General features: G+C 41.0%; 1 protein-coding gene across 1 annotated transcript; it reads right to left on the bottom strand.

The window, feature by feature from the left end:
• Positions 1-7,385: 7,385 nt before the first annotated feature.
• On the bottom strand, positions 7,386-9,398 carry EAE97_011419 (uncharacterized protein; the record flags this gene model as incomplete). Its single annotated transcript, XM_038881934.1, has 1 exon — positions 7,386-9,398. One exon carries the CDS (start codon positions 9,396-9,398, stop codon positions 7,386-7,388), a length of 2,013 nt encoding a protein of 670 aa, XP_038727160.1.
• Positions 9,399-13,375: the final 3,977 nt, after the last annotated feature.

Below are 13,375 nucleotides of genomic sequence, written 5' to 3'. Positions count from 1 at the left end.
TTATTCGTTCGCCAATTGCAAATGTAATCCAATTACAGAGATGATCGAATAGTCATGGACCGAAACACTGCTCTCATGGATATATTCCAGGCTATTTTGGTTGATCAGTTGACAAATTGACAAACTGACAGTTGATGGTTGATGTATTATGGTGTTAAGTTTGGTGAGGGTGTTCATTCAAGTATCAAGCAGAGGGAAAAGAAAGTATATAATTGGAATTAGACGTGGCGGCTCGTGGTAATGTGTAATGTGTAATGTGTAATGTGTAAGTACTAGGTAATGTCATAGAATGAGCTAGGATTGGAAGTGTGTGAAGTGATTGGTATCGGTGAGGAAGAAATGACTGAGCTCAAAAGTACGGGAGCATGAGATGAGGGTTGTATGTTAAGGGTTAAGAACGAATGCGCCGTCCCACCTTGTCCTTGTCATAAGAGGAAGATGGGGGTGTGATCACTTATTTAGAGATGCAGAAATATCGTACCTGGTAAGAAAGTAAAAAAGATTCTCGAAGAAACGCGAGGCACGACAGCAGTTTAAAAAAAACAGACAGGGGGATGTTCTGGATACTTTGGTAGGGAAGATTGCGGGGAGGTTGAAGCTAGAGAGAGAGGGAAAGCTGTCTGTTACGACCTAGGCATGCTCGCATGTATGCATCCTCAGGGATTGTTAGTGCATCGGTGCAAATGATACCTAGGTAGTATTACATTGTCAAAAGTTTCTTGGTAGAGGTAGCAGAGGAGGTAGTGATGATGATGATAGTGATAGTGATGGTGGTGGTGGTCATGATCATGATCTAATTCTTCATTTTGAATGTGCCATTCTTCTTTAATTTCTATTCTCCCAAAGTTCCATCCCTTCGTGCAGATAGATATTCATCGAATAGGTAGGAAAATACGAAGGATAAAGTTCTTTAATGCATGATTGGACTCGAACCGGAATTCGGGCAAGAGTAAAAGTAAAAGATGTGAAGAGAAAGAAGGATAATTGTCTGGTACCTGAAAGTTTGCTTAACGCTGTAGATACTAGACACCAAGATGATCATGAGTCTATCGAACTTATAGCAAAGACGTGCAAATGCAGTAAATGGTAAATGCAGTATCCCACGGACCACTTGCCATATTGGAGATCGTGGCTCCGATACATCAATTGAAAAACTGGGGTTACGAGAAAAACAAAAACAACAACTGGTTCGCCGTCCTCATCAACACACATGTCGTTTGCAAGCGCTCATTGCGCTGTACCTAACTAGTATCGTATCTTCAAACACCAGGAACCCTAGAAAAAGATCAGTCAGTCAGGATTCAGTAGTAAGTATACCGTGACAAAATTTCAAGGTAATGAGCTTACATCTCCACTCCTAATCCCCCGAGTCACCCCTCTCGGCTCCCTCCTTGATTTCTTGTAAAATTCGATTAGGTCAACCTTGGTCCTTGATCTGCTGTCAAAATGATATGTTACCATGGCAGGGTGTAATGATCAAGTGAACCAACCGACGTAAAGGGGGTAAATTGAGAAGGAAAGATTGAAGTGAGGGTAGCTATAACCTTACTTAGAAGAGAAAAAGTTACGGCGCTTTCCTGCATAATTTGCGAGTCACCTATAATTTTCTCACATGAATACCTAACCCTCGTTTTGATATACTCCGTGAATTTGGGACTGTGGCTATGCTCGTACTATAATCTTTACCTCGCTGAATCTTCCAATCTCAGTCAGATCTCTGCATTTCTGCATTGCTATTTCACGCTGCAACGGTACCGGCCGGTACTATTCACATTTCCCTCGGTCTCCCACTTCATCACGTATTTACCTCCCCACAATTGAGACCCAAATATGGAGTAGCTTAAATTTTATACATTCTAGACGCTAGACGCTTGGTCGAATGACTTGTCCAAAATTCCTGTGATCCCCGAGGCTAACCCTCATTATCCACAGAGGAGTAAACAAAACCATCCGTCAAATCCATAACCCATAAGGGCCATAACACATAACCCACAACTTTACCTTTTGCTAATTCCTAGGGTTATTTCTGGACCCGAGTCCCCTTGAATTTATAATCAAAAGGAAGGTTATTCTTCGCGGATTTACGGTCCTGCCAAGCATATTTGAAGTTAAGCTCTATGTAAAGCTTCGTTGTGCTCCATGATTGATGACATAACATCAATGATTGGAGCGCCTGCATTTTTAGATTGTGAAATGGTGAGACTGTGAACCTGTTAACCTCTGAGACTACAAAATCAAGACTTTGCCAACGGGTAGTGACTCTCAAGTAGAAATCCGAAAAGCTTCTAATTTTCCCCCTAGTCTCATCTTCAACGGCTTCGCTTCCGAAATCATCTTAGATCATCTCAATGCGCCAATGCGAGCCATGCTGACGAGTACTTTCATGGAGAAAAAAAAATTACATCTTTATGGAGATTAAAGATTGAATGTAACCTCAATTACCATCCATCCATCCATCTTAAACCATCGATGCTTCCGAGTCACTTCTTCAAATTGCCGACGACTAAACCAAATAGCAATGTTTCCTCCGAAGATTCGAGATGCAAGCCTCGGGAAATTTCCGTCATTCTGAAATGTCCGAGATGTTAACGTTTCGAGAAGTTGGGAAATAATGTGATATCTTATCTTCATCTCGAAATGATGTTCAAAGATAATTATAGTAGATCACAGATCACAACGTCGTATCAAAGTTATTCCCTGGCCTATGTAACCATCAAATATGTGGATAGCGATACATCTCATCTAAAACATTCATCAATAATTGTGTGATTAAGTCGCGGGAAACCAGGTTGTGCATCGATCTTAATACTTGATTTATGCTTCGAATATATGATCGTAATTCCGTATCTTGTAACTTCACATCCAAACATATGCAAAATGTTGAAATTAAGTTGGAAAGAAATGCTGCATGGCAGGAGGAACAATATAAATTGAAATTACAATTTGGACTATTTGAAACAACTTCCCCGCAAAATGCAAAGCGCCACTCCACTTCTACCCAGCATCACCGATTCACTGCCTTTTGAACACACCAGAAACACGTTTTTTTTTATATTACTGTGTGACCCTTTTTCAATGGTCTGTGTTCCCGAAGTGTCTGGGGTTCAGTAATTCAGTAATTCTCTCTGGGACAAAATCGAGTCAGTTGAATGGTGCAGATACGAATCAACTACCGCGATTTGATTAATCGTGATACGAGGTGTGACATTATCCGTCTCGTCCCCTCTTGTGTAATCTTCATACCACGGATAAGGATGCTACTCAACTATCCGTTCACAACTTTACACGATAGCATCACTCCCGAATCACTCCCGAAGATCTACATGTTATGGGCCGATCCAAAGTATATCATAGAATCGAGTTGCCAAATAACCATCCCCCAGCACGCACGAAGCTTCAAAGAGTAGCTGCTCCGTCATGCAGGAGACATCCATTATTTCTCGGAGGACCCTGGCTCACCTCATCAGAGGCGCAAACGGTGCACTTGAACATACCTAGTACGTGTAAGGGTATTTCATTATCCCCAAGGTCGTGACTCGTAGCTCAACAGTAAGAGATATGTGTATGATGCTCCATGTAGCATTCGGATAACCTGCATCGGATAACATCACATTGGGCATTTCAGGGTCTATCGTCTGAAGTTCCCCAATACAAATCGGGACAATACATCCGTATACCTAGGTAAAAATACATATCACATCTCTTTCACGCGCCAGAGATGCCCAACTTTCATGATCTACCACTTTTGTTTATCTCATATCACTAACCAGGTTGAGACGAGATTCATGCAAAAGCTCATATGGAGGTACTGGAAGGAATATATCTAGACGATGACAGAGGCTCAGAAGCATGATTACCTAGTATGCTCAACTCCCCAGTGCTCTTCTTCTGTAACATTGTCATTAAATATGCGGATCAGGCAAAATGGAAGAAAGACTTCATCCCGCTTATTACAACAATTTTGGTGACTCACCTCCTACTTCCCCGAGCTCCCCAAGAACTAAGAATTGTACATACAGAAAGAGGATACACCGTCAACCAAAATTGCCAAGTAAGATACAAGCAAACACAAGAAAAAGCCCCTCTCAAAGGTTTCATCTCTTCTTATAGATAAGTATCATAGAACTGAATCTTTCCATTCAACTTCACATATGACAGACGGCACGGCACTTATATGAAATGGGGCCGACGTCCCGTATATTATGATTCGCACTCATTTCAACGATTAATTCAAACAAGAAAATGCCACGGTCGGTTCGGTCCGTCACCCTCTCTCCGCAGTGATCTGAACCCACCACAACAATCTCGGAGGGTGAATTATTGACATCACAAGTATATTGGCGTTTCCTCCTCTTCTTGTTTTCTTTCCTCCCCGACGAGACCTTAGACTTACACTTGAGATCCTAGCCATGACTTTGGGTATCGATTTTGTATCAATCTTCATCTCAAATTTTGTCAATATTTTATCAACTAATAAGGGTATATTCATTTAACCATTAATGGTCTCAGACAATTTACTTTTCCCACCAATCTCAAGTTAAGTACTTGCAGGTTTTACAAATCAATAAAATACGTTTTATTAAATTCGCATGCGCATGTCATCTTGGATAATACCCCATATTTCCCCAGATTTATGCACTTCGCGCGGCTTCAGCTATTGTCAAGGTCTTGTCTCAAATAATGTAATTATTCCCTGATAGGGATGCGGTCTACCTCGACCTGCCACTTACGAACCTCGTGATCAATATCTTACCACACATCTTCTACCACAGAATTCGTGTTTTTTTTTTAGCTGTAGTACAGTAAAGTTTATTTCTTATATGTGTGATATTACTAGGTATTTGATGGTCTGATAATTCTTCAAAGGCTTCATTGGGTTGGAACTCAGCCTCAAGTCTTATGCAATTCTCATCAAACGTATTCGTCCCTTGGATCTTAACTCGAATGAATTTGAGTTTTTACGTGCGAAAGACACTCGGGTCGTATTAGATGATCAGGGTGAAAGGACGTTATCAACTACCTCATTCAATTTCAATATATCCTGCATTTGAGATACTTTGACAGGTATTTTTAATTTACAAAGTTGATTAGGTTCACTATCTCTTGGAATAATACCCTGTTGTCAGACTTATGCTTGACTTCCTCTGCCATGTGCCAAAGACAACTCTTACTTCTTCAAGTCAAGTGACTGTGTTCCCAGCACCTTACTCGTAATGATGGTATTTAATCTTGAGTCACTATGGGAGCGACAAAAGCTAGAAATGAAGGGCGAGAGAAGCCTATTGCCGCTTCCTTTCTCTCAAGGTTTAAGCTCTCGCTCTGGTATTAAAATCAATTGGACTTTGTAATTAGTAAAGAGTATCAAATGATGTATTTTTCAAGCCATGATTGTTCACATCCAGGAGTTACATCAAAGGTCGAGGAAAAGTAAGTGATGCTGGTCGTAAACCTAAACGCAATATCGCCGACCAGCTATTGTACGATGTCCATATTTTTTGCTATCTGAAAATTGCGAGATTTTAAATGGAGGGAAACAAATGAGGCAGCGCAGTAGAGACGCGCATCTGAAACCTCGAGTGAAGAGAGTAATCTTGCCTTGAACTTGACTTGATTTCTGTGTCCTACCCGTTTTCCCCTTAACCTCCTGAGGTTCTCAATACGTCAAATACTCGAAATTTACTGGAGAGATATCATTTTAATCATTCACAGCTGAGCATTGTTAATGGTGTGATTTCTATAATTGAAGAAACTGCAAGAGACAAGAATTCACCTCTTGATTCAAACCCTCGAATTGATGGACCGATGCGCCTTTAAATTTTATTCGATATCGCCATTTTCTGCTCCTTTACTGAGCTTCTTCATCAGTCAAGAATACTAGGTAACCTTGTGAATTCTTTTTGTAAGGTTCCGAGAGCATCATAGTCCTCAAATTCAAGACGATCATCAATTGCGCGCGTGTGATTAACTATGTTGGCCGTCGACTGAGCTCGATTTTCATCTCAGACACGAGCCTCATTCTCTCCTATTTAACCATAATCTCGTTTTGCCTTTATGCCGGTCAAAGTTATTGATGTTCTCAATAATGCCGGAGTGAGTAATGGTCAATTCCTGAGTCAAGATATTCCGGAATTTGAAGCTATGCTCACAAGCAGAAAAGTCTCAACATTAATTACGGTGCTCAACAAGCGGAAAGTGAAAGTAGAGACTTAAGATCGGGATGGTGAAAGGTATTAAGAAATTTGGCACCATAGCTAGCCTGTAGCTAGCCTTTGTGGTTTGTATCTTCTGAGGGCGAGAAAGAGATGCAATAGATGTTGCTTGCTGAGTCGAGCCGGAGGGAGAGAGAGTGGAGGAGGGGCAATTAAATTTTGGGTGGAATATATTTCAAATTCGAGGATAATCGTTTTGGAAAAGTAGATTTTGAGTAGTTTGAGGCTCCCAAGTTCTAAAACCATTTCCAGATCGTCGAAGGTACGAATTTAATATGCACTAAATTGTTCCCTTACAAAGCAGTGCAGTGAGTTTGAAAGATAGGTTGGGAGATCTACCCCGCTTTTCAATGGAAACCCTCCTGTCCGCTTCCCAAACAACGACGTACAAATACTACAAGTACTTATTTCAAGAAATCATTTTAATCACGAGAGGAGTTTTTAATGAAGTATCGGATGATATAAAAAGATGGGATGGTATGGGCGACAAAAAATTTAAATATTGAGACTACAAAAATATCTCTCAAGGTAAGGTTACTGCCACAGCAAAAAGGCGGGGTAATGACTGGTAGTGGGGGTTTTCATGATGGGTATTTTACGAGAGCGAAAAAGGGCGGAGATAATACTGTAACTAGAATTGCACGGAGAAGAAAAGTAAATGTCTAAATGCGTGATAAATGAGTTTGCCCAATATCCATAAATTCAATTAAGCACGTAGTACTGGTGGAAAACACGCCAGTGAGAAACTTAACATCCGAGTATACCTAGTATTGATTATATTGTGTCTTCCACATCGTTGCATCTAATTGAAAGACTAAATTCCATAAAATAAAAAGACAATGCAACTTTCAATTCATAATCCTTAACCCTCAATCCTCAACCCCTCAGTCCTCAGTCCTCAGCCCTCAGTCTAAACATGTTCCCGACTCTTTACACCTGAGAGTGCACAAATTCATAATTTAATCAATGAAACCACCCGCACACTCAAGTCTCATCTACATTCACCTCGTTCGTATATTCGCGCTTTCGCCCCACTGTATACCACTCATTAACGCCTGCCTCATTAAAAATAGAGAGAACACCACACCATGCACTGATATCATCACAAGCGCGTCGCTCTTACTTCCAGATTCATATACAGCCTACCCACAGGCGAATTCGCTGGCTTTCGAGAAATCAGTATAAACCTCTCCCACTTGCTAACCTAACAAAACTATATGGGACATTTTGTCCGACCAATAATCTCAGCGTCTCTACTGTTGTAAAGGCACTCGTATCAGCAACTCCATAAGCTGTCCATCCACACCCTTCTGCGACAGCCAATGGATCTCCTTTCCTTGGTCCATGAGCAAGATCAACGAATACTTTTCCTTGCCCGCGAGAATCTCTTCCATTAAAGTATCTGAGAAGAGGTTGTACCAAATGAGTCTTCTCGGGTGGTAAAGCTGAGATTATCGCAAATGGAATGTCAGACTTCGTAACACTTTCCATTGAAGTGAAAGACTCGACACCCGCCGCCAAAGGTCCATGTGCCTTAAACCCAATTGTATAGATTTTTCCAATATTAAGGCTCCGAAGGGCAAATATTACCGATGCGGCATCTTCCCCGTTACTCGATAAAATAATAGCAGCTCTATCTTTATATGCCGAAGGTGCGAAATCACGTGTAAGAGTTGCACGAATACCTTTCCATGTCGCATTATCCCCTATGAAAGTTGAAGATGGTCCTTCACCTCTTACAACAATAGTATCAACAGCACCAATAGTACGCGCTGCATCAGTGAGCATAGGTATGTATGGTTGTGAAGATGGAAGAGGTGGATTGATATATGCGCCACCAAAATTGGGCTGTAAACAGAAAGCTTCGACGGATCCTTTGACACCTCGGTCTAATGATGCGAAATTATGTGGTAACCCTAATTCATTGAAACATTTCTCGAAGAAGGTTGCTTGAGGAGTGGTGCGGAAGGTCCCGATGGCGTAAATGTTTTTCTTTGGCAGTTGACCCATGGTTGCTAGGGCACCATTAATCTCCGCGGCACTCATTTGACCTGGAGCCGCGACGATAGGGAGCAAAGGATGAGTGATAGGTGAAAAGACTGTATTGAGAGCACGAGACAATTGTCCGAGTTGTCCCATGTTGACGGCAGATAATGGTGGTCCATCAGGGTTGTTGGCTTTGATTTGAGAACGAAAGTACTCGAGTTCATAATTCTCAGACATAGAATTAATAATGGTAATCATCTTGACAATATCTCCATATTTTCGGCTCTCTTGGAAGATGTTTTGAGCCTGAAGCGATGGCCACTTGAATGTTCCAGAGAAGTCATGAAATGCCGAAATGATCCTACTATTTCCTCTTTGCTCAAACAATCTTTTTCTAATGTCCTCTGGTAACCAAACCTCAACATCAATATATTCGCATCCCCACTGTATCGCTCGGTAGAGGTATTCGTAATAGAGTTCTGGATTGTCCATGGGGAATCGACCATTTTCCCTCGTACATCTGGTCGTAAAAATTATGGGTAATTCTGTACGCTGCCTCAGTAGCATAACTTGTTCCCCAACGTAACTCAAGCTTGGTACAGAATTGAACGTTCCATCAGTTAGACCTTCCTTTAGCAAATCGACGCGAATTTCTACTGCATCTGCTCCAACTGAAAGGATATCTAAATTAGATAATGCTGTCCGAACATCTGGGAACGTGGTAGATATGAAATAAGTCCTTGGTTTCTTGATGAGTGCTTCATGATGACTTATCTGACCCAAAATGAATGCGATAAATCGTGAAAGATCTCTTCGGAAAAATGGTGTCTCTGTGTAAAGAAATTCATAATCTGTTGAAGCCGATAAATTTAAATCTGGTGGCATCCCCAAAGCCACACAATGAGCATTAATGGCGACGATTAATGAACGATTTCGGGATTCAATATCACCCTTTGCGTCACTTGCTGCTATTCCTATAACAGTTCCATGATCTTTTTCTCCAACATCCGAAAAGCTGGTGGCCATCCTATGCGGTTTCCCGAGTACATCCGCGAAAACAGGAACAATTCTATCTTGACCTTGCCCAAAAACAATTACAACTATCCTTTCATCTCCCATACCAGCTTTACTCCCATTAATAATTCCATTTGTGCTCTTCGGCCGTGTAGGCGTCGGAGACGATTGTTGTTGTTTGGTTGCCATGGATTCGCTGGAATTTATAATTGACAGATTGGAGAATTTTTGAGGAAGTCCTTGACGGCCTTCAGAATTTCGGACGAAAGCTTCTTGACGAAGAATTTTGCCGGTTGTTAGGTGTGAAGAGGATGGTGTTGTACCTGGGTAAACAGGCTTAAAATATTTCTGGCGGGAAAATATTAATGAGGTACTATCGAAGGCGCAATATGAATGGTAGCTTCGAGAATTAAAATCGGGGTTGGCGATAGTTGAAGTTTGAAAGTGGAATTAATATCTTGTTTGCGATATTAATGTATGTACCTTTGTAGGTATGTATAAGTCCAATAATCTCAAGTTTAGGATTAATTCGATTTCATACTAAATTCCTCTGTACTACATGGCAGCCCGTGATTCTTAAATAAAAGTGCGGGAGTGACAGTGATAGACATCCGAGTTGAAAGAGAAAGTAGAATTCTGGGCCAACTTTGAGAGGAAGAGGTATGGGAGGTAAGAGTGATATCAGATATTCCCATGCACTATACTGCAATATAGTATTGAATTGAATTGAGGCGTGATGTGGTGTGGTGTGGTGTGATGTGATTGCGATTACTTATTGGGAGCTCGTTGGTTTGCTAGGAAATGTTCGAGAGGCTATCGAAATTTCGCCGGAGAGTTTTCGATTAGGTTTTGGAAGGGGGATGAAGGGGGGGTGGTTCAGAAAGAGGGCTGATTGAAGTGATGAACTATTGGAAGAAGTTCATGCAACGGAGAATGAAGAATGGTAGACGGAGTTATGATCTTGATAGGATTTTGGAGACAGGCTCGATAGGGCGATTGCTTCGTTCACTTGTGTGTGTTGATACCGTTTTCTCTCTATCAATCTCTTATTCTTTAGATTGAGTTTGCCCCCCTGGTGTTGGTAGTGGTGTGTGTTTTTCCTTAATCGATCGAGTAGCGAGTAAGATTCAAGCCATTCTCATGCAATCTCATGCCAAGTTCAATGTGGAAAAAGAGAAAGAAATCTCGTCCTTGGATTGAATGGCAACGGGTATGGAAAAATAGAAAAGATAACAAACTCACTCTCGGTGAAGATTGTTCCACCGACAAAGCAGCTTTGTTTAAAAGGAACCTTGCGACCCTGCATATAAATTTGACGGCGATAGGTTTAGATGTGATGTTGAACTGGGGGGAAATACTAAGGGGAATGCCAAAAGATGGGGAATTTGGAGAAGTGGAGGTAAAATTGGTCGGTAGCCAGGGGGTAATAATCTTCCGCCAATGATAATCTCGATAGGTAAGAAAATAGATGGATATTTCGTTTTTTATAGTTATGGCAAAGGATTCAAACAAATTAATCCCCGAACACTTCCCATTCAATATATTGCTTGTTTGTTTCTATGAGGACGCACGAATTGATCAAAAGTATCATTTTTGAGAGGGGAGACGGTATATATAAAAGTTAGACTACTCATACCGAGGCATTAGAAACGTACCCTTCTTCGTGTAATTCACATACATGCACTTAAATAGGTAGAGTATACATGTATGTTGATATCCATATGTCCCGTCTTGGACTTGCTTACCTAGATCAATAGACCTACAATTCCTACCGTTTGTACCTACTTAGTAGAGAATAAGATTACTAGTCAAGTTCGACAACACCAAGCTTTTTAGATCCTTGACATCGACAAAAGACTTGGTAGTCCTAGAAGGTGACACATTGAATGAAAATGACAATTAGAATGAATTCTACGAGTTCTAGAATGACATCTCCATATGCAGATCAGCGGCGTAAGGTTATAGATTTCACATTTTGGTGGTACGTTACACCATATAAAGACATTGTAGAAATACTTTGGGAAGACTTTAAACGAAGGATTTATCCATACATTTTGCCTGAATACCTAGTAGATTTTCACACGAGTTTCAAATTACTTTTCTTCATCACTCTATGGGGTTGTATGGGCATCTTCATACGAATGGATTTGTTTGGTGGATATTGACACACATGCGTAGTCGAAATCTCAAATAATAGAACGGTTTTGTGGATGATAAATTTATGTGGTTAGTACACTCTGAAAAGGTCCTTCTCGTTACTCAACTGACAATGAACTTTGGAAAGTCTCGAGATTGAATTGTCTTTATCTATGCAAAACATCATCAACCATACCCCATCTAACGGAAAAATATATTTAGAGTTTTGCCTCTTCACCTATTCAATTAAATCAAAACATCGACAGGACGTTTTCCTTCGGTGCGGACCGAATATTTCAAATCGTTCCCTTTCTCATCTCAAGATTTATGTCACCTGAACGGTGGAACTGGTGGAAGGATCGTTCACTGCGTGTTCATGAAATACTTCCACCTTGGCTTCCAGTCTTATCAATATATCGAGGCACATCCACATGATATAACCATGTGAAGAAAGAGTTTTAAGTTGAGAAGTTTCTTCTGAGAGCTTCTTTGTCTGGATGATGGCGCATAAGATGAGGGGAGTTGTTGAGGATCTCGTACTCTGTATATCCTTTAGATTGGGAGATACTTATCGATGCTCGAAATTGCTTCCTGGGAAAATGAAAGGGAAAATAAAAGGGAAAATAAAAGGGAAAATAAAAGGGAAAATAAAAGGGAAAATAAAAGGGAAAATAAAAGGGAAAATAAAAGGGAAAATGAAACTGGGCGAATGTGTAAAGTCTACATTTCACAAGTGTAAGTGAGCTTCCAGTACCTTTTGATGAGAGGAATCAAGTCAGAGCACCACTTTTGTTGTTGTAAATGTCACTCCCTAGGTTGTCATTCTCCAGGTTGTCACTCCCCAAGTTTGGTTTGACAGAGACATACAAATACCAACATCAACATGGGATTCAGTACAGAACTAGATCTCCCATAATTTATTGATCACCTCGTTTCCCTCCCGCAAAGATGGCAAGAGAGCTACCCCAGAATATCACAAGTCGAGGGGGTAAAGATTGACTTCGTTGAACATGGAACAAAGGTTGGTCAACAGCCATGTAGCTACAAATAATTCTTCCAGACATCGGTAACTCATTCATCTGGCTTGTTAATTTATATGTTAGTTTATATATATACGTGGTGAATGACGACGATGTTATCTCACCTCCTTCACGTGCGTCGGTTCTAAGGTAAAAAGTTTCTCCTCACTCCACAATCACCCCCACCTCGAGAAAAATGATCCCCCACGTTTGAGAAGTAATTGGGTTAATAAGCCGCAGTATACCCCGATTGACACCGGAATCTTTGCGCACAAACACCCGATTCCAATTCCATTCAAGCTGGATGGATCTCAATCGAGATAGGATGGAATTGCTTACATACCCGTACATACGAGCATGCGTATTTCCGATCCGATCCGGCCATTCCGGATTCCGTTCCAAAATCATGAGGTCTGATGTCTACCGACTAAGTACCTAGGTGGGTAGTAGGTACGAAGTAAACGACGTTACCCAGTAATTTCCAGATGGCGAAACTCACTAGAAGGGATTTTTTTTTGATTGTAGTAGTCTCTGGTACTGTTTCCTTTTCTTTTTCTTATTCACCGTTGGGCTAGTATCTCAGTTATATGAATAGCGTGTTTCGATCGAAAATTTTAGAATCCCAATGGCTCACGTCGTTTGGAAAATTATTTTTCCAATCTTCTTTATCGATTAATCTGATGATGTCGCAAAAGTTAATTCTTTGGCCATCACCCTATCGAACGTCATCTTCTCATGTAGTCGGACGCCACACCCGCAACGCCTCTTTGAATTACTTGGTATCCACTCCCGAGGTCCTCCAAATTCCCCAAATCTCCAATTGTAACCCGATTGCTGCACTCCAATTTCTCCAACCATGGAGTCCCCGATACCCCGTATGAAAAGGGAAAGACTATCTCAATTACTTCCTGTGGATGATCAATCAAATTACTTGACTTGGACACGTCAACAGGAGAGACTTAACTACTCACCACTACCCAGATGCTGAGATAATGTCACCGAGAAAAGGAC

Source organism: Botrytis byssoidea (genome assembly GCF_014898295.1).
Source record: "Botrytis byssoidea strain MUCL 94 chromosome Unknown BBYS_037, whole genome shotgun sequence".
In the NCBI taxonomy this organism is placed as follows: domain Eukaryota; kingdom Fungi; phylum Ascomycota; class Leotiomycetes; order Helotiales; family Sclerotiniaceae; genus Botrytis; species Botrytis byssoidea.
This window is presented reverse-complemented; position numbering and strand designations above follow the sequence as displayed.